Below are 23,607 nucleotides of genomic sequence, written 5' to 3' on the forward strand. Positions count from 1 at the left end.
TGTTCAAATTGTAGGTTTATATAACCATTTCTCCTAATACTTTTATTAACAGCTCATACATAAGTATATGGCAGACACTTAAAATAACCTAAAGCTAAAAATAAACAGAAAAAAAGTGCTTTATTTTAACAGTTATTTAAGAAGGTGAAGGTAGTAAATCATTGTTAATATTATCGTATATAATTGCTACAGACTGTATAAAATAATAAGGAAAACATTTAAATAAGGAAAATTTGTAAACCTGATAAACAGCTCTTCCTCAGATCTTACTATAAATGGGTTCGTAATAAAATATCCTGTATACTTGAAGAATAAACGATAAATGTGTGCTTTCTTTCTGAATAAATTAGGACAATATCAATGCCATTTTAATAACATGATATCAATTCATTAAGATAAAAAGAAATTTCTCATTTTACCTACACATATTCGTTGGTTTCATTTTCTGTTCACCTTTATAGTATTAAAGTGAAATTACTAAAATAAAAATGCTTAAACATTAAACATTCAAAAACCTGGATACACTCACTGTATTTTTATCCACATCTGTATTTCATATATTTTTCTATTTATATTCCATTTCTTCTGCTCTCATGATATTGGATATCTAACAAGTAGATCCCATTGGCTGTACATTTTTTCCATCACCACTGTGATTTACGACTGGCTGATATGGATCTATAAAACTAAACGCATACACAGTAGGTGGAAGGATGCGTTTAGAATGGCAGCCACTCTGCGACTGAAGAAAAACTTCTGCTCAGATCATATCAAAAACCGTTTCAACTCAGCATCACATGACCTGTGGAGAACAGCCCAATCCCACTTCCCGTCCATTACCCCTCAAAAAACACTCCTGTTTCTTCAGAAACACACACACACACACACACACACACACACACACACACACACACACACACAGAGGCTGTAGTGGAGCATGCAAGCGAGTCAGGGTGGAATGCACTAATTGCTTGTTGTGCTGTATGATGGATGGAGGTGTATTATTAGTCCGAGTTTCCCTCTCTGCCTTCTTCTTCTTTTAATGGCTGATATAGCTTTCACACTCTCGGGACATTCTTCCACAGTATTTTTACTTACATCTACCTCTCGCTGATTGACATGTAACTCGCTTGGCAGGGTAATCGGGGTGTTTCAGTCCTGAGTGCAAACACATACACTATAGAGCAAAAAGACAGCAAGCCCGAATGGCAGAATATAAAACTTTCCAGTAAAAACAATAAAAGACAACAAAATATAACAACACAATAAAATAACAGTCTTTGTGTACAAGCAGACTATATATGTGAATTTTCCTGTGTCTACCTTTCCCACAAACAGTTAAAAAAAAAAAATGATGAAATGGTTACACAAAAGTGCATTTGTTAAATTTTTGCTCATTTTATGAACAATTATTTGTTGTTAAGATTATTAAAATCTTAATATTTTGACATTTTGGTCTATTGCATGCTAATATTGTATTGTATTGTATTGTAATACTCTTATGGTATGCAAATATATGTAAATATGTACAGTAGGTATATATGTAAGTAGGTAGGCATGTATATATGTAGTCAGGTAGGAAAGTGTCTAAGGACGTTAGGAAGTTAGTAAATATGTAACTAATTATGTATGCATACATTTATCATATACAGTTAATATCAACTGTCTACAAAAGTAAATATGCATGTAGATGCTGTCAGTATTTATGTATGTACATATAAATGGATATATGTAGATATGTAGTATGTACGTAAGTATAAATGCATCCAATTATGTAAGTAAGCATGTGTATAAGTATACAGCACGGTGCAGAGGCCCTGCCCACATATGACAAACTACAAATAACATAATTAACCCTTTCTTGTGAGTGAACAGAATAGCAAAGAATATTACATTTTACTGACATTAGCTATGCTAGCTAGTACAGTTAAAGTTAAAGTTCAGGTTTACCTTCAACAAAATGAACCCTGTACATAAAAGGCATCAATTTGAAAAATCTACAAATCTCTAAACAAGTTTACTTATAAACATCACTCATGAAGTAAGAAACATTCTAATGAAGCGGTTAGCAACTTACACACAGTGAATTACATCTCTGATTGCATACCTACAAGGTGTGCTAATAAGGTAGGTGTTTATTAAAGGGGTCAGTAAAAGTAACACCCAGCTTCAGACGTCTTTCTCAGACATGGTTTTAACTCCCTATTGCCTAGTAGCATGTAGCTAAGTTTAGCATCGACCACCCAGACTTACAGAGACAGACTAAACCCAGTTTCACACATACATATACAGAATGCTGATGGTTTATAACCTCCAAACGTTTCCATGTGGTCCAGATCTGTTCGTTTCAGAAGCGGCTCTATATTTTTAGTATGCCGTACGTATATATTTGCGACGTGTCTGTAAAGGTACAGTCATGTTTGATGTACTTCTCCGTGTCACTGGCTAATAAAAGCGCTCCCAGACGGTTGTATACATAAAAACTCTAAACCTCAAGATTCAATGAGAGAGTTTGGAGTTTGTGAATGCTGAATCAAAATCTTTCCCATGTGCTTTTGTATCCCACTAAAGAACCCTTCGGTGGGGCGACACAACAATAACTGGCCCTTTCTAATTGAACTGAGGGCTTTGCTGTGGCACAATCCCGCCGAACAAAACCCTCAAGGATGCCGAGTGTGTACCCATTAACCGGCGTCAGCATATTCATTGGAGCTGACAGTCTATCAACCTTTAACCCTTTCAGGTCAAAGGTCATGATATGAGGAAAGATCAAAAGAGGCAGCATGAGGCAGGGGAGAATCGAAAAAATGGGGGGGAGATCAAGCGCTTTAATCAAGTACTCTTTATTATGTGCAAAAGTTTGCACACCCTTAAGGGCAAAATGGGATTTGAATGAAAATAGTAAGTTACATTTCTTTATTATCACGCAACAAAAATTTTATGATTAAACAGTGTGTTTCAAGATATTACTAGCAAAAAAAAAATGCAACCCCTCCCCTTCCTTAATGAGATGCTTATGTATGCTCACTATTTCCCCTTCATAGCCTTGGCCTAGGATGATTGTGATATCATAATAAAACCCAAAAGCTTTAAAAAATGACAAGCTGACAAATGACTAGTGGTTTAGGATTGATTTTCTGCCCAAATTATAATTTTTCATGAAACATTTTTACAGACCCATAGACCAATTTGCAGCTGGTTTGTCTTTGAAAACACGCCTTTGCAACTCATTTCTGAGGAAAGTGAGCCGAGCTCCATGAGGAACTGAGCTGAAACACAGTCTGATATAGTGATGACTATTCCAGACAAGGACGACTTGGATGCAGAACACTCCGCCTGTGTAAGTAGAACCGACCCTCAAGTCTCCATCAAATCAAAGTAATAGAATGTTTTTTGTTTCCGTTTGTTTATGGTTTGAGTTATAAAGTGTTTATGAAGGTACAAACCAGATGCTGGAGAAATGTCAGCGTGCCAAATCTCCGCCAAAGTCTCTGACACTCAAACAAGACTTTTCTCCTTTTACCTCACACCAACAAGGCCAAACAGCTTTTCCAGATGTGAAGTTTCACACAGCATGGGAGAAAAAAAATGAACAACAAGATGTTTTTCTTTAGACAGGTGCCAGAAGAGAGGAGAAGACAGGAGTTACTGAGTTGCTGTAAGCATCAAAGCTGCTAAAGAGCCTTCACACAAAATTTATGCTTGTGGAACTCTGTGGTGTACTGCATTACAGAAACATCGAAACTCACACACACACACACACACACACACACACACACACACACACACACACACACTCTGCTCTGCCTTCAAACTTGTTTTAGTTGTCACTATATTCACTACTTACTAGATTTCCCCACTCATATATCAAACTTTATAGTTTGGATAAATAGGAAATGATTACAGAGATTATATTTATTTTAATTGTGACCGAATCGAATTGGAAAATTGGTCGATTTGTTTTTTCTGAAATGTGCAAACTGTTGATTAGACACAACAGCTCTATATCCTATTCAGCAACTAATGACAGCAGGTGGCTTAGACAGGGCCGAGGGTGGCATACAATAATTGTAGTTAAAGTAAATTGACAGTTGTTAAAAAAATCAACAAAAACAATATTGTGCACTGCAATGAAATTGTAAGGGAGCCACCAGTCACGTCTCCCTCCAATGCTCACATTCTCGTTCAGTCTCTCCCTCCTACTAATCACCTACAACTGTCCTCCCCCGGCTAATCACCTACACCTGTCCTCCATTTACTCATCCCCTTTATAAGGGTTCTATTCCCCTTTACTCACCGTCCGATCAACAGTTTACGACCGTAGATCATCCGCATAATTATATATATATATATATAATTTAACTGTAATAAACCCTACATGAAGCTCCGCCCTTAGGATCTACAGCCACCATGTACAGGAACACTAAGCAGAAATAACAAATATAAATAAATCAGAAGAACTGATAGAAAACCCCCTGAAAGTTTGCTTCAGATGACACAATCTGTCAACACAAGGAATAATTAGAATGAAGAACATGTAGTGAGACTGTTCAGGAACTGTTTTATCCTGGCCAGGGAAAATCCAGAGACTATCTTGGGAACACTGGGAACATGAGTTGAACATGGGGTTGGGAGGGGGGTGATTAGAGGGATGAGAAAGAGAAATAGAGAGAGGCAGAGAGAGAATAAGAAGTAGAAGAGACTATGAAGTCAATGATGATGATGATGATGATGAGTATATCTTTTGCTTTGACTTGGATTTGGCACTGTGGGAAATGTTTGAGGTCCTGCCAGCTTTGACCTGGCAACACATGCTGAATAAGACAGACCCAAGTATGTGTGTGTGTGTGTGTGTGTGTGTGTGTGTGTGTGTGTGTGTGTGTGCAAGCCTATGTATGTGTGTCTGCATGACACAGCCCCCTGGTGTTTGAAACATTAAAATGTTAGCACCATGGAAAAAGTTCAAGGAAAAAAATTCCACAGCCGACATAAGGGAGACGGACACACACACACACACACACACACACACACACACACACACACACCAAAGTGTTCTGTAAGGCCAAACACACTCAAAAGCTCATTTAGAGCCTCTCACATTCTTTTTTTTCTTCTCTTTCTCTCCAGGCCACTGAGCTAAAAGGATCATTAAGGGAGCGACAAAAGGGGGATAAAAGACAAAGAAAAAATAAAAAGAAAGTGTAACACAAACATGAAACAGAGGGAGGATTTCAGGGGATGGTATGAAATGAAAAACAGAGAGAGAGAGAGAGAGAGAGAGAGAGAGAGAGAGAGAGAGAGAGAGAGAGAGAAAGGGAGAGAGTAGATTAGAAGCTAAACCATTCAGAAATGAATCCCTGTGATGGGAACACAATGCTGTCACAATTTTGTTGTTTGGTCCTAAAAGTGTTGCAGAGTTTAGTTTACATGATGAAGATAATGAACACTGTTGATTTTTGCATTGGACACATCATTTGGTGAAGAACAGAAATGCATGTTTGTTTGTTTTTTTAAATAAAAGGTAATGCGTTAGTGAAAGCGACAGCAGCGGGAGTTGATAACAGTGCACCATGTAGCACTCTGTGCAAAACTGCAGTCTCAAAGAAAAAAGAATTGAAGTGGAACATGCAGAAACACGAGAATGAGCCTCACACCAAACTCTCTCACAGACAACTCAGTAATAATGTAACAAAAATCACTCATAGTTTCAATTAAAGAAGGTGCAAGTTTGGCACAATGCAGCGTTCAGAGCGAAGATCTATTTCAGAGCAGCAGATGGAGGGATGAAAGAAATCATTGAAGCAGACATTTATTTTCTTATTTAGACATTCAATTTGTGTACGTTTTTTGTGGTAGTTTTCTAAACTCTGCCTGTTTCATTTTGGCCTAAGATTAACAATGAGGCAACATCTGTGAGAAAAGGAAGTATAAAATGGCAAGTATTAAGCACTTAATGGTCAATAAATGATTGGTCAAAAAATGAAGGAACACATGCAGTCCACAGATGTTCTGTGCCACTATTTGCCTGCATATTTTTGCTGTGGTCAATTGTTGTGGTAAATTTACATATCTAGTCTCCATGTATGTAAAAGTCATGATAATGATTAAACTGTTTGATGTAAATTTCATTAAAAATAAATAAAAATAAAAATGTTTAAGATTCTTTCAAAAAATATCTTCTTTTATTTAGTAATTTTCTGATGCATCTGGTCAAGGCACATAAATTGAAGCAGGATTAACAGTTTTGAGTTTATTTCATGACCAATAAGGCCATTTCACACTTAATATTTTGTCATTTTGTACTAGGGTCATTTCCCTTGTCCAGAAGTATACACTCTAGATATGTATAGTCTAGATCATGTTTTCTTTAAAGCTAATTCCATATTCGTAATGTAAACAGGGGCTAATCGTTAGATTAGATGCTAACCTTAAGTTGGTCATTGCAATTTTGTTTCATTTTATTAAAATTGTATTTATACTATTTTCAATACGCTTAGTCAACCAAGCTTTTTCAAACTAATGCTCCTTCTAAGCTGTCAAATGTATTATCTTTAACACTGCACAGGTGTAATGTTACTTCCACAATCTTTTTCAGGGACGGAAGTGCACACTTCAGCAATTCCCTTGCGAGGGAATTTGAGACTTTTTGGTGAGACCGAGGATCTAGTCTTGAAAATCACACCCTACACCCTTCCTCAATAACCTACTTACCCCATAATCATGCTTCCACTAGGGGGATGAAGGGCCTAGTTCCAAACCCCATGTACACGCCAGAACTTCAGAACGATTTCATCCGTCTTTACGGCAGTGAGCGTTTTACAGCGGTTACTCATATGAGATTACTGTTGCAAACATTTTCCTTCACATTACTTCATCCACATCAAAGCATCAGGCTGCTGAAGCTGCAGCAGATTTGCTACAGCCTACAGCATGAGTACACTGCACTCACACACACACACACACACACACACACACACACACACACACACACACACTACCCTATCATCTCTTACCATTTCCCACACGAACTTCAAGTTCAGTTTATTGCCATGATCGTCAGGTACAACAGATTACAGATAAATAAAGCAGAATTTCACGCTCCTTTTAAGTTCATGCTCTTCTGCAACTTCGAGCCACAGTCTAGTCTGAGTACAAGATCAAAGAGTTTGTACTGGTGACCTACAAAATCTAACATGAAAAAGAACAAAATCCAGATTATTGTTGTCTCTGTTTACTAATTTTTCACCCTGTCTCATGGATTTTATCTCCAGTTAAGATGTCTTCACGATCTACAAATCTTGTCTTTTCTCACACATTGTGAAAACTATACTTCGGTCATGTGTTTTCGAATTTAGTGCCCTTATGACTAAAGACAACAAACATCAAAGTTCTGGGAGTGTATGAAATATTCGATTAAAATATTATAGCAAATTTAGGAATTTTACATCATACCCCGAATAGCATTTAATATTTTTTTTAAACATTGGACAATATTATTTTTCTTATTTAACAACAACATCCTCAGCAAAGTTGGTGGGGGTGGGACACTTAAAATTCTGCCATCATTTGATTAAACAAAACTAATCCATATTGGTGATGTGGCAATAAGCTGTACATTTTCATTGCATATATACTATATGGACAAAGGTTTGTGGACACTTAACCATAGACTTCTATGTGCTTTCTGAACACCCTATTCCACATTTAGTTCCCATTTGCTGTTATAATAACCTGATGTTTCACTAGATTTCAAAGTGTAGTTGATGAGATTTGTGCTCATGCAGCCACAAGGGCATTAGTGAGGGTGAGAAGGCCTGGGTTGCAGTTGGCATTCTGATTCATCACAAAGGTGTTGAAATAGGGTTGAAGTCAGAACTCTATAGTAGGCCACTACTATCTGATCTTACCACAAGATCTTCAACTCCAACCCATGTAAACCATATCTTCATGTGTAAGGGCATTGTAATGCCGAACAAGTTTGGGTCTCCTAGTTTAAGTGAATGGAAAATGTAATGCTACTGCATCCCATACAATTGTTTGCCTCTAACATTGTAATAACAGTTTGTTGAAGAACCACATATGGCTGGAAAAGTCAGTTGTCAGCTTTTGTCCATACAAGTATATCTTCTAAATGTGAATTCTGTCATTGATTTGAGCACACTAGCTTACAGATAACCTTAAGGTTAAAGCATATTCATACTAAAAGCCTGAAAACCTTGTGGCCCATGGGAATTTAAAAGACTAGAAAAATCTAACTTGAGCTTCATCTGGATCAATTACACTACAAAGACACTTGTCAACTGATGGCGTCGTGAGACTTACTAATCACATGTATAAACAAGAAGAATCATGGTGAATCAGATCAGATGAAGTTACAGGTGTTTATAATAATAGCAACAGAAAGCTTGAGTGATGATAAATGCATTCTCATAACAGAATTATCCAGAACACAGAAATGAAGATGCTAGATTGAAAAAAGGAAGTGGTCAGGATGACACATGGGCAATGAATTCAGAGAACGACAACATTGATCTGAGTCCAGAACAGAACTAGGAAGCTCATCTTCAAAGCGGAGAACTTTGTTGAGCTAAAAGTAGAGCCGGATATTCATATCTCACTTGGCACGTTTCCACAACCATGCTGTACATGCCACCAATTAATGAACGACACGTTGCCAAATCCAGAACGAATCGTATACATCCCTGTGTGTAACTATAGACAAACTTGAACTTGTGCAAGGCAAAAATGGGAAGGAACTTCCCTATGATTTGTGCACTGTAATTCGTCCAGAAATTAGGTGTGTGCTTTTGTAGGAAACTACCGTAATCACCAGTATGACAATGTGATGACATGAAATTACAAAATAAATTATCTTTCAATGTTCTCAGAGCCAACAATTAAGAATAACATCATACATTTTTATCTATTTATGTTTGCATTCAAACACATGCCACATCCACAAAACAGGTTCCTATTATTACTTATATTAAAGCAGCTATAAAGAACAATTATTTGACAAAGTTAAACGTAGTTAAAGCCAATAATTAAAAGCTCTTACACTGTACTCCTATCTCGTTAGAAACTAATTAGAAAAGTTCACTGTAACACATAGTGATTATACCTCTTTTTGGTTGTTCCACAGACAGATTTTACAAGACCCTGTGAGTGAAGTGTTACTATAAAAAAAAACTTTATTCCAATTATATTCTGAGCATCTTCTATCACACCCTCGTTGCAAGCATTTCACTCACCATTACCTCATACACATCAAAGTGTCCAAAGTCTCAATCTCTCTCTCTCTCTCTCTCTCTCTCTCTCTCGCTGTCCTTGTTTGTAATCTTGTGAACTTTTATCCCGGCAGTGTAATGATTTTATGGCCCACTGAGACCTTATTGTCTCTTTCACAACACACATCCATTTGCTCCCTTTAATATATAACTGCAAATGGTTTACCTTTATCAAATGCTGTTTATCGTGTGTGTGTTTGTGTGTGTGTTTGTGTGTGTGTGTGTGTGTGTGTGTGTGTAGGGGTAAAGGACATGAGGTAGAAAGGAATACCCTGGCTATCTTGGACCCAATTACACTTCCTAGAAATATTTCAGCCCAATAACATCTCACATTGTGAACGCTGCACTTTACAATATACACATATAGTCCATTGTGTTTAATCATCAGATAAAGCCTAGGAATATACACAAAGGAATAGACACATTCCCACACCACTGCCAAGTCACAAGAACTCAGATCACTGAGACACAACTCAAATACAGTAATTAGTGCGGTTCGAATCTCGCGCCACTGGTTTAACGCAGAATTGCATTTGCCACATAATTAATTTGTTTGGCTGATTTACCCGGTGTCTCGCAGACAGAACGATAGACGAAAAAACTTATAGGGAATTGCTTTTTTGGAGTTTAATGTTAAAATACTGAAATTTATTAATAAAAATATAATTATTAATTATAAAATGAAGTAAAATGTTAATACAGTACAGTTCTGTATACATAAAATAGCATTCCTGGGGTGGCGTCCGTTTATCGTTATCGTTTATCGCGGGCGGGACGTAACCATCGGGATAAACAGGGGATTACTGTATATATATACACACAAAAATAAATAACCAAACCTCACATACACACATATATACACATGGCAGGTCCACACCTTTACAGGAATAGAGGGAGGCCTTTTACATCTGTAGAGTTGTGGAACAAACTAACGGAACATCTAACACCCACTAAATACACTCTCCAAAAAATTACCTTTAAATAACACATTTAGCCTCTTACACATTCGAAACCCACATTGAAAACACACATATTTGAAACTCATATCTTTAGCTAAAACTAAGGAGAGGAGAGGAGAGGAGAGGAGAGGAGAGGAGAGGAGAGGAAAATGTAAAGAATAAAAAAAGAGAGACAACAAACATAAAGGAACAGGAAATGAGACGAGAGAAAAAAGGAGCAGATAATAAAGGAGAGAAACTGAACATAGACATGAAAAAGGGAGAGGAGATGGGACAAAATAAGACAAGTGGAAGGACAAGAGATGAAGGGATGAGGCAAGATGTGTAAGTGCTGGTGTGAACACAAGGAAAATGGAGGATTTAGCTGTTCCTTTATGTGCGCGTGGGATTTTTTCCTTGCCACAGTCAACCATGGCTGCTCATTAGGGATAAATACACATTGTTCACTTTAACTCTTAAATTCTGTAAAGCTGCTTTGAGACAACGTCCGTTGTGAAATAATATATATTTTATATATAGAAATAAACTTGACTTGACTTGAAACTTGCATTGCATTTGTGCGTGTGTGCATTTCAGCTGTTGATCACGTCTCTTACACACACACACACACACACACACACACACACACACACACACACACACACACTAGGCCTCTCTTATGCCAGGCACCACTCTAGACCATCCGCCCCCACACACACGCACCCACTCCCCAATACCGCACATTCCGGGTTCACTATTTTTACACACATACAAGCACACACAGATGGATACACACACAAAGTCATGGTCAAATGGACATACATGGTCAATCTGACTTGAGACAAATATGAATATCAGCTCATCAGGACTTGATATATGACAAAAATCACTCAACGTTACTGTAGGAAATAAAACATAGCAGACATGCTGGCATTGGAAACTAATTAACGACACAGGAGTGTGATTCAGCCTTATGAAATTTTAAGTTTATGTTACCAACTCGTAGTTGATTATTTACAATGTACACAATTATCTTTATGGAACATCTTTGAAACATGCTAGAGCTAGCAAACTATGAACTCGTTGCTAGTAAGACAAAAATATCTAGCTTTTCATGTTACTGAGTAGCAGAAAACATACAGAGTGCTTGTTCTTTTTACAAATGCTACATTTTGAAATGCTCCACCTCATGTCTTGTGGAACAGGCTACTTATGCAAAGACATCCAATATATATGTATTTACCAGGTGTTCATTCACTACACATACCTGTGGTATTTTCTGTCAGACTTAGACATTTGTTGTGTAAAAATACTTGCAAAGGAAGCTGGAGAAAGGTTTCAAAGTGTATGGTTCATCATAAATAAACAACTACAAAGAGAAGAAAACAACTAACAGTAATGGAACCCAAACTAATGCTTGTCCACAGAGATCACTGGATCATGCTGTTGCTAACAAGTTTCAAGTTTTAGTTTCTAGACATTAAATTAAATTGTTACGTGAAATTTCTTGGCCAATGTTTCTTAAGAAGTTTAGTTAATTTACTACCACCAAAGTTTTCTAATAGCTTATAGATAGCTAGTTCTGACAAATTGTTCATGTTTCTAAGCGTCTGGAAATCACTTAGCAGTTGATAAATGGATTTTAAAAAGAGGTCTTTTTATTGAAACATTGGAAATATTTCTGAGGAAAATGTCGGCATTTCCAATGTTTTTTTAATAGGGATATGTTTCTATTGTCATTCTGCTTATACATTACTTAAAAATATTTCTTCAAAAACAAAACCTTATGGCTTTTGCTAGGGTGATTGTTAGTCTAAGTTATTTCCAGTTGCCTGGCAAGTGTTTTTTTAACAACTTAAAACCTTTTGAACAGAAAACACATTGTGAGTTTGTCTTCCTTACTTACAAAATACAATAAACCCTAAGTTAAGCAAAGTAATCCGATTTAACATTTAATTTCTATACATTTTCTATACATTTCTATCATTGGAGTATGAATAACAACAAAAGGATCAATATGTAATTGAGTGGTGATGACAGGGTTAAAAAGACCGTTACTATGGTTAAGTGGATGAGAGTAGGAAAGTGCCACACAGAAACACACATGCACACACACACACACACACACACACACACACACACACACACACACACACACACACACACATATGTTTGTCTTTCTATCCTACTCAAGGCCTTAATTTTCTTCCCCACCATGATATAAAACACACACGCACACACTACTTCATAGATCTCGTCTCTCATTCATTTCCCCTCTCCCTTCTTCTCTCTTGTACCCTCCTAACCCTCACCTCTCCTCCCCTCTCTTGCCCTCTCATGAGAAACTTTTCAGAGGCCCCCAACTCCAGCCGGGTGCTACGGTCTCCTCCCTGAGGGCGTTCTCTTTCTCTTCTTTCACAAAAGAAAAACAACAGCCGGGTTCTCTCCATCTTTCTCTCTCCCTCTCCCTCTCCCTCCATCTCTCTCACACAACAGTCAGGTCCCTAGGGAGCACGGGGGAACAATCACACACTCAAACGCTCAAACACACACACACACACACACACACACACTCCAAGCTGATGAGTAGTAAGTTACTGAGTCCAGCATGAGGAGTGTGAAAGAAGATATTCAAAAACTTCAAAAAATGGGGTACAAATAAAGAAAAAAAAGGATGTGAGCAAAAGCAGATGATAAAAAGACAACCTTGGGAAGTAACAGACAAAAGAAAGATAAACAAAGAGAACTAAAGTGTTTTAAAGGGAATTTTCTTTTTCTGACATTCCGATTGAGACAGCTAGAATGCAGAGTATGACAAAGATGGTGAAAAAAAATAATGGCAATATTTAAGCCGGACAAATATTTCTCCAGAGATGTATAATAACTCCAAACTGGCACAAGATCAGACAAAAGCCTGAAAAATCTTCCAGGTCTGAGAAATTGCCAAAGGTTTTTCTTGCGAGTATGTTGTTATAATGTCTTCGATATATCCAAAACTGGAAGCTTGCTGTCAAATGTATCAAAGAGAGTAGTGAGAGTGTCCTCAGGGGGGACCTGAGGGTCCTGCATCTCTCTCTCTCTCTCACACACACACACACACACACACACACACACACACACACACACACACACACACAAACACGCAAACAAACCATGAAAACCAGAGGGAGCAGCTGGAGACCTCACACACCAACACCCACTAAAGATACTGATCTTCCACCTGCCTGCCAAACACGCACTAATCAATCACTCACACACATACGCCAATAAACGAGCAGAAAACTGCATGCTGATGAAACACATTAAAAAATACTTTGTATTTTATAGACTTATAATAAAATAAATTGCTTAGATGATGATTTATATTGGTACAGTGCAAAAAGTAGATGAAGGTATACTTCCATGCGTCTGATTATTTTGATTATTCCGATTATTAGTTCAAGTCCGTGGCCCACTAAATAAAATCTAGATCTATAATTGAAATCCCAAACAGATATTTATTTACTACGTGTCCACTACATAGGGTATAATGTATGGTCTAAATCTGGCATCTTAATTGTTGTTTGCTTTTAGAATAACCATAAAATGAAATTCCTATGTTCACTATGAATAAATGATTGGCCCCCCTTAGTACCTGGGCCGCCTGTTATTAGTGCAAGCTTAAAGAATTTCTTTCATTCTCACTGGTTTTCATTCGGTCATTTCAGGAAAAATGTCATTGATTTTGTGGGTTACAGACAAAAATCTCACATAAGAAAATAATTCTCGAATCTTGGTTATGACTTGTCAGAGATAGCCAATGACAAACTTTCTCAGTGTGTGAAATTTCTGATATAATAGATTTGTTAAAGCTAGCAATAGGAGTATAGTATAGGATTACAGAATGGCTATAAATACAGCAACAGCAAAGACAAAATGTAAATGAACCAGTTTTTCCAACTGAGGACAAAATGTCCCTCAAATTAACGTTAAGAATTTTTCTGTTTTTGCAACACAAACCTTTGTTTATAAAACACCATTTTCTGCAAGAGCCCTGATTGTGCTGATAGTGTAACAGAGCGTAGTAGCTTTTCTGAATAGCGTATCTATTATTCCCACATGGACAATGAACTTCATTTTACTGAGCTTATCTCCTACAGTGTGACAATGAATAAACCTAAAAGGAAATCTTAAGAGTAAAACAGGTTTAATTCATAACTATACCAATATTATTTGGTCATATCGCCCTGTTGTAGTGTGAAGGCAGTGCTTTATGAGCAGGGTCAGCCTGTGAGAGGACACTTTCAGCACTCAGCCACAGTGAGTCTCAACATCAAACAGATTCCTGACCCCCTGACTCCCCACTGTCCTTCCCATATAGTCTACATTTTACAACACCCTCTTTTCACACACACACACACACACACACACACACACACACACACACACACACACACACAAAACTTGTTTGGTAATGTCAGTCTAGGCAAATAGGGATAGTGAAAACCTCAGAAGAGTATTGAAGTATATACGTGACACATGTTACAATATGACATGCAAAACAACACATTCGCAATCAAGAATTAACTCGTGACTCTAACCGCAATAAAAAAATCACAAGTTTGCATATGTTTGGCACTTGTTTCAAAAATTCTAAGAAGTGATGCCGATGAACAAAGCAACCCCGAAACAACAAACAGCTCGAAAAGCAGGAAGGCGGGAAAATAAATTATGCGCCTTAAGCGAGCGCTGCCTCCAACTTTAACACGTAATTAAATATTAAGCTATCTTTGAAACGCTTTGTTGAACTTAAAACAAAGCGAACACTTTCAAATAAATATTTATGGTCAGACGCACTTCTTGCTCCGTTTTGTTTTTTTTCCCTCAATGCTGTGAAAAACATTAAGCTCACAGGACTTAATAATTTATGTGAAAAAAAACACACACTCACAAAACTCTGCTAAATCCAAACTGTTCAAACAGTCCAAGTCTTTCAGCAGGGATCCATATGCAGCATTGCCAAATCACTTCAAACCATCTGGCAAATGTGCACGTGTTCTTCAAGGCCTATCTAATGTTCTCTTAATGTTCTAGATTCCTTATTAGAACAAGTCAATGAAATCATGTAAATCTACCGCATGGGTTCAGACTATTTCTTCCTAGTCCATTGTTCAATAAAGGATGTACACATTTAATAAGCTTGGATACCTGAGGAATTGGACGTCAGTACTCAAATAAAGAAACAACAAATTATTAATTGTATGCCGTGGCTACAAAAAAATTATAATATTTTTAGCAAAAAATGTATCCACCTGAACAAATTCAAGACATTTTAAATGCAGTACTGATATGTCTGTGTGTGTGTGTGTGTGTGTGTGTGTGTGTGTGTGTGTGTGTGTGTGTGTGTGTCTTTTGACATGCAAAAAACATGCAGCAAAATCGACAAAAAAGAACCAACGGGGAATAAAATGGTGCCGTGACCTGAAGTCAGGTTCTAACAGAACTGGGACACCGGACATTTTCCCAGCCATAAGTGGTCTTCTCCAAACTATTACCACAAAGTTGGAGGCACTCTATTGTATAGATTGTTTTTGGATATAGTACCATTAATTTCCCAGCATGACGATTCCCCTGTGCACAAAGCAAGCCCAATGAAAATATAGTTTACATGGGTCGGAGTGGAAGATCTGGAGTGACCTACTACAGAGCTCCGACCTCAACACTAATGAACACATTTGGGATCAATTGGAACACTGACAGAACCCCAGGCCTCCTCAACCTACATCAGAATCTGACTTTAACTAACACCCTTGTAGCTGAATGAGCACAAATCTCCATAATCACACTCCAATGCCTTCAAGTCTCTCATGTGTTTCGCTATGCATGTAATTTTCTTTATGTGACTCTTTTTTTTTTGTGTATCCCCTTTTCTATGTTTATCTGCATCTATCTCCAAGTGTCTTTCTTCCATGTACCTCCCAGTCTCTTCTTGTGTCTCTCTTTATTTGTCTCTGCATGCATCTGTGAGCGTGTGACTCTTTACAATAAAGTGTCTCTTTGTATGCGCCTATCAATGCGTGTATCCCTCTCTACCCCCCCCACTCTCTTTCTGTATGTATGTGTCCCTCCAAGTATCTCTCACCTCATGTACTAAATCTTTTTGTTTCTCTCTCAGTCTATTTCTGTGTCATTGTATCTGTATGTCTCTCTGTTTCTCTGTAAGTTTCTCTTCATTTGTGTTCCTCTCTGAAAAATGTCTCTCGATGTATGTATCACTTTCTGTGTATTTTTGTGTTTCTTTCTGTGTTTTTTCTCTACCTTTCTCTTGGTCTCTGCAGGCTTATATAGCTCTATGTGTATCTCTCTTCACGTCTCTCTGCAGGTCCCACACTCTATGTGTCACTTTCTTTATGTGTCTACATTTGTATCTCTCTCTCTCTCTCTCTCTCTCTCTCTCTCTCTCTCTCTCTCGCGCTCTCTCTCTCCCTCTATACGTGTGCTCTTTTGTCTTACAATAGATGATCAAGAAGGTGTCTGATCTCCGAATGGCTCCAAACACTTCAGATGATAGAAGAAATAAAAGTTATAACTGATAAATAAATAATTAATAAACTTATAACTAATTTTTAACTTTTTTACTATTAATTTTGTACCATTTACTATATGATATTTTTCTCACAACTGTAGGAACATCTGTGAAATCTTGGGAGTTTCTCTTTCTCTTCATTTTGTCCTAAGGGTATGCATAAGTCATAGACGAAAACTACACAGGATAATCTTTTAGAGCATCACAATAATGATTTTAAATTTATTACAATGTCCTTCAAAAGCATAGCTGTAATAAAAGCCTGACATCCGAATGTTTATGGGATGTTCTTGGGAGCAAGCAGACTTCAGATCTATCCAATCACAAAGAATATAATAAATCTACTGTTGCCAAAAAAAAAAAAGAATCACATCTGTATACTTCAAAAAATGATGACAACAACAAGGTACTTTTATCTGTCTACTTTGCACACATGCCTGAAGCATCAAGTTAACATTCACGCCAATGTTTTTTCCCTTCCTGTTTCCTACATATGCAAGAAGTTGATTTTCCAAAAGCCAAAGCAACTCCAGATAAGCTCTGGATGTGCCAAATGATTTTACATACCAACAGGCACAAAGCCTTGGATTGACAGCTATAACAATCCTGTTTTCATTTCAATTTTTCCATTGTTTTTTTAATTGCAGTTGCTATATAACTTGTTAAATCATAATGTTATACCTTTAAAACAGTGTAGACACCACCAATTGGAGAGTAAAGACTTTGCTTGTTTCTAGATGAAATTCATAACAAGATAGAGATCAGAGATGCCTTTGATTTCCTCTTTCACCAGATATTCATCTCTATTTTTAACAAGCTGCTTCCCATTGATATTTTGGCTAATGGTTCCTCTTGGAACAAAGTGTGAAAGATAGACCTCTACATTGTAGGTTTTATATGTGAAGCCCTGCATGAAAAATAAAAAATACTATTCTGACAAATCTATTTCATTAGATAATAAAATAGCTCTCTCTATTAGATATATAAAACACTCTAATCCTTTTGGGAACTGGGGTAAAAGTCGACCATGTAATAGTTTTCAAATCAAGACAAATCTAAGAATCCATATTATGAACCATTTCTTTCACTGGCAAATAATCTCATGAGTCTAGGTTCTTTTGGTAATAGTTCACTGTTCCTTGAGGGCTCTTTAATTAGTTAGAGATTAATAAAGAGGTTTTATCCATTTGGATTTCTACATTAAATCTTTACTAGTTGCCTCAGTTGGACAAAGAAATCTGACTTATTTTTAGAGAAGTTCAGGTTTTTTTTAATGGTTACTACTTAGATTTTTCTCCAAAAAAAAAAAAAAATAGATTCTGAAAGGAGGCCATCAATTATACATTTCTACATGAAATCTTAATCATTCCCAGAGCAGGACAAACCCAAGATGTATCTGTACAAATCCACCTGTATTCCGACACACTTCATTTATTACCTAATAATCTCAATTTTTATCATTTTGACATCTCTTGGGCATAGTCCTCGGTTCCTCTAGGATTCCTTCAATGGGTAATGTTTAGAGATTTTTCAAGAGATTTTAAAAGGGGTCCCAAGCCAATGATAAGCGATCACCTACTATCTAGGCAGAAATAATCATAGGCTTATAGACATTCAGATCAACATTTGTGTCTGTGCTTTTGAAACATCCACGAAAGCAAAATTACACAAAAGTCTTGGCCAAGCAAGATGCTGCCTCAAAGCTGCTCAAAAATAAAGACGCTTAGAAGAAATGCTGTTTCCTAAATAAGACAGCTCCCGAAAAATACTGACTACATAGCCAAATGGTAGAAAAGTGACATTTTTAAGTGCTGTACTACAAACATCCTGTCTGTTATCCACAAAGTGGTTTGATATATTCATTCTGAATTTAGCTGTTTCATAAACAGTCCATGCTTTCTGTCAAAAAGAGGTGGAAAAATATTTGCATCCATCTTTAAAAAAAGCCTGCAAAGTGGCCTGTTTTTTTTTCTTTCAACTAAACTTTTTAAGAGTGGTCTGACAGATTTCAAAGCACCCCAACACCCCTAATATCATCCCCCCCATCCCCTTTCGCTTTCTCAAAAACTCTTTTGAGACATGGCAGTCCCGTGACCCAAAAAAGAGGCTTATGCTTCCTCAGAAGTGCTTCCAGAGCTTTACGTCTCTTCTCAAACAGCGACGTTCTTGTGTGTTTACCAGGATGCCAAATCACAGACAGGCTTGTGCTCCCTCCCTTCCCTTTCCCTCCTCCTTTACTCGGTTGCACAATGCACCCCTGTCACCAGCCCGTCATGCTTTCAAGCCCACCGTGATCCATCGCTTTCCATAGAGCGCTGCGTCTGTTCTGAACCTTGACACATTCTTTCCTCTGTTGCTTAAATAAACCGCTTTACCCTCGTGCTTTTGACGGGGGGGAAAAAAGTAAACTTCACCTTTCGTCTAAACACAGAGGCATTTTACCCAACGCCTTGGGTATGTCCAACTATTTACATGCACTACTTTTTTTCCTCTGAGCACAAAAACAACTGCCTGTCAGGTAAACAGACTGGACCTTTGAAAAACTCTTAAACAGATGTCTCACATCCCAACATTCTCAGGAATATGGTTGAGTCCTTTCATGGCAACAATAAAAAAAAACTTTGTGTGAAGTCCCCCCCACCGAAACTCTTCACTCTTCCTTTAAGCCAAAAAAAGAGAGATTTCCTGTCAGGTGCAAATAGACTCCGGTCTTTTGTAAAACTCCAAACTCGATGCTTCCCATCTACTTTCATGGCAGCAATGAAATGTTTTGGGTTTTTTTTTTTTTTTTTGAAATACACACCTTAACTTTGGTGTGAAGTTTTCGTTCCTTCCCATCATCTTTTCCTTTTACTTCACCTCATCTTTCATCTAAACACAAAGGCATTTTCCTCAAGCAGAGAACACTTTGGGTACCTCCGACTCGTTTCGTTACACCCCCAGCCCCTTCTATTCAGCAAAATATGATTGCCTGTCAAGACAAAAAAACGGGTTCTGGACTTTTATAAAACTTAAATCTTGTCATTCTCATGAATATATTCACTGCAGCCAGAAACAAAAGTTTTTCCTTCTCACAACTCCTTCTATCAGTCAAAAAATAAACAAACGATTGTAACTAAAACAACATGGTTCCTGCACAGTCAGTGCTTGGACCCCTAATTATGATTTCTTGTCAGGTGCAAATACTCTGGTTCTTTGTAGTATTCTAAACTCGATGCTTCATATCAGTTTTGGTAATGCATCAAAAGTCTACTTTTCCTTGGTAATGCATCAAAAACTACTGTTTTAAGGAATATGTCAGAACACTTCCCTCCTCTTTTCCTTTTAGGCAAAAAAAAAAAGCGCCTACTTGTCAGGTGCAAACAAACTCTGGACCTTTTGTAAAATCTCGTAACCAGACATTTCCCCCTCCCATCATTGCTAGGAACAAACATTTAAAAAAAAAAAGTTTCCTGGCTCTACCTCAGGCTTCAAAGAGAGCATTTGCAATTGTAGAGAGCCCGTTGGCAGGCGTTTTAAAAGCCATTCATTAGCGGGTGTGTGGATTCAAAAAACTTCTCCCATCTCAGCTCAAAATAACGGTCTTGCCTTTTGTAGTCGGGCTCGGGCCACAAAACAAAGCATCTTTTGCTTTTTCTGTGTGTGTTCCCAGCTTGCTGCAAGATACACGCTCAGTATTGTTCTTGATTATCAAAAGCACAATGCCAAGATAATTTTCCAAGCGCAGAAACCCATTAAGGGGGGAAAACGGGGTGGTCTTTTAGTTGGCCGAGTCACAGAAAATGGCAAAGCCAAGAAACAATTAGGAATTACAAATGGAATATTTACAACACATTACTTACACTCTTAAAAATAACAGCAGCATAAAAAAGTTATTTCTAACCAGTGCAACTCAGGACTCATTTTTAGTTTTCTAAAAACCTTTTTCAAATAAACATTTAGTATCAAACCTTTGTAGGTAAAAATATTTGTGAGTTTTTTGAGGCATAATGGAACAAAGGAATCATCCAGAATCCAAAAAAAATGTTCAGCAAATGTTCAGCAAAACAAACACAATTTTGGAATAAAAAAACTTGACTAAAAGTCTTGACTTGTGTTCAAGCGACCAATTGAACACGATAACAATCCGAACTAAGATCACTCAAATCAATCTTGCAATAAAAATGACTTTTTCTTTGTGTTAAGTAGAAAACAAAACTTTTTGTGTACATTATTTACAAAAACAAAGCACTGAAAGACAAATTGGGAAGTGTCATGTCATTGTTTGAACTGAGCATCTTAACTCAATATTTCGGGATATTTCAACTTAATATCTTGTTATTTTAAAATATTACTTATGGCCAAGCATCAGATGTACATTTTTTGCACAAAAATCAATTCAACCAACACAACAGATAAGAACAAATGCTTATATAAATTATTCAAATTATATGCTAATATTCATATAATTGCCTATTAAATTAGGAGATAATATATCTATAATTGACAGGCTGTAACATATTCATTATGACAAGTTAATTAGTTAATTGGGTTGAAATAATAGCAAGATCCAATTTAAATAGCAACACCATATCCTTAAACAATGAACAATTTCCTTGGAAAACCAAGCTGGAAATGAAAATACGATAAGATCTTATAGTAGCTAGTGATTCATTTGTAATAGTCAACTATTATCTTGAAATAATAATGAATTTAGTTGACAGGAGTTATTACGTCAGAATAACAAGTTACGTCATAATAACATGCTGTTAAAGTTAGAAAAACGGGGTTTGGAGGCAAAATAACGGTACATCCAGCTGAAATAATGAGTTACAGAGCGTTCTCACTCTATACTTTTCGCATCTTGCGGTCCAAATCTTGCACAAAAAAAAGCCCCGCAATGGGAAGTGCGGTGGAGCAACGCGCACGTCGGGGATGCGCAAAACGCGCAAATGCACAATAATACACGTATATGAAAAGCAGTCCACGCATATCTATACGAGTTTATACACCACATCACAGGGCAGATATACGGGTTTCTCACCCTCGCTGGTGTCCCGCAGGTACTTTTCTGTGGACAGTCCTGTTGCTCCAAACGAGCGCTCGCGCAGTAATACTTCTGCTTCACCAGCCAGTCGTCCAGTCCTTTCCTTGCCAAGCAGGCATTCACTACAAAACTATCACCTGCCACGAACAGCAAAGAAAAAAGTGCATTGAACACGAGAATGCACATAAATAAGCACAATAATATGGATAAAGTCTTAAAACTTGTGGTGCGGTTTGCGCCACGGAAAAGCGCAACGGGCACGTTATAACGCCTCAACAGCTCATAATGCGCTAATACTACATTTCCTTTCACATGCAATCAGTGAAACTCACTCACCTTCCGGGCTTTCCCTCGGTTTACAGATTGCAGCTTTAGGGAAATTTGGGAAGGGAAATGGGAAAACTGTGTTAGTAGATGCAAAATGCACAAATACAAATGCAAAAATAAAACGATCAAATAAATGCATGGGAATATTTACCATGTTTGGAATGGAGTTTACCCATTTCTCCGCATCAGACTGCAGGAACAAAACATCAGATCGGTTGTAATCCAACAAAACCCCAAAGCGTGATCCTCGGTCCACGGTGAGAGCGAAATGCGCGCGCGGTTACATCCGACGCCGAGCCCGAGCGCGAGTGGTAGCTCTGATCACCCTCACGCGCGCATTTGCCCTCCCAGGCCCGCCTCTTACTGCCCCTTTGGGTTGCCAGATTCATTCTTGTGGTTCCCTCCTCAGAATCAAAATCAGAATCAGGTTTATTGGCCAAGTGTGTGGACACACACAATGAATTTGGATCCAGCTGTTAGTGACTCTCAAAGTACAGACATAAATAGAAACTATACATTTAGCTTGGACTATACAAGACAAAACAGACAAGACAAGACAATAAAGAGAATGTGAGACAATATAGACAGTATGAGGCTCCTGATCAGAGCCTTGTCCACATTGGACAATAAGTCCCAGGGCGGAAGAAAATATTGGTTAAATACACACTGACCAGGCGTATTGATTATGTCCAACGACAATAAGTCTGTCTGTTAGCTGGGCAATTAATGATATAAATTCTCATAGATCAATAATGAAAGAATGATGGTGCAGTGTGGTTAATCCTGTGTGGTTTATAAGTTGCATTTAACATGTTTCTCCTCTGAAGATATGTTCTTCAGGTCTCCAAAATGCACAGGGAGCTAATTGACTGCAATAATTGCTGTTTTAAGAAGCTAATTATCAAATGTTTGTCACTAAAACAATGTAGCTAGCGTAATTCGCTGTTGTTTACTGTTGTTGTGCTGCATTTCAAATCCAAATTGTTTTGTGAATGGTTCAATAGAACAGAACCACTAGCCACTATTGAAGCAGAAAAATCGTGCATAAAGTTGCTTTATATAAACTTCATATGCTCAGACAGACCAAAAAATAAAAATGCACTTGAGTAAAGACATACATTTATTCCATGTCACACTTTATACATTCTGGTTTGGGAAATGACATCATTTCAACTTGTAAATGATCATTTTAAAGACACCATGAATGCAGCAAAGAATTACTAGGATAAATACAAGACAAATTTTACACCACATGAAGAAAGAGGCTTTTACTTGTCACATATAAATTATAACACAGTGAAATTATTTCTTTGCATATCACAGCTTGTTAGGAAGCTGGGGTCAGAGCATAGGATCAGCCATAATACAGCACCCCTGGAGCAGGGAGGGTTGAGGGCCTTGCTCAAGGGCAGCTGGAAGATACTGGGACTTGAACCCTGACCTTCCTATCAGCAACCAACCACT

The 23,607-nt window shown here is 37.5% G+C and overlaps 1 protein-coding gene across 1 annotated transcript in view; it reads right to left on the bottom strand.

Annotated features, from left to right (window-relative positions):
- The window catches only part of nkd1 (NKD inhibitor of WNT signaling pathway 1), a 37,486-nt gene extending 14,996 nt beyond the window's left edge, over positions 1 to 22,490 (bottom strand). Inside the window, exons 1-3 of the mRNA XM_046840891.1 lie at positions 22,295 to 22,490; positions 22,153 to 22,185; positions 21,814 to 21,953 (exon numbers count right to left, since the gene is read on the bottom strand). Coding sequence (XP_046696847.1) covers positions 21,814 to 21,953; positions 22,153 to 22,185; positions 22,295 to 22,319 — 198 coding nt within the window. The 5' untranslated portion in view covers positions 22,320 to 22,490. The remainder of the gene's footprint in view (positions 1 to 21,813; positions 21,954 to 22,152; positions 22,186 to 22,294) is intronic.
- Positions 22,491 to 23,607: the final 1,117 nt, after the last annotated feature.

Source organism: Silurus meridionalis, chromosome 26, assembly GCF_014805685.1.
Source record: "Silurus meridionalis isolate SWU-2019-XX chromosome 26, ASM1480568v1, whole genome shotgun sequence".
NCBI lineage: Eukaryota > Metazoa > Chordata > Actinopteri > Siluriformes > Siluridae > Silurus > Silurus meridionalis.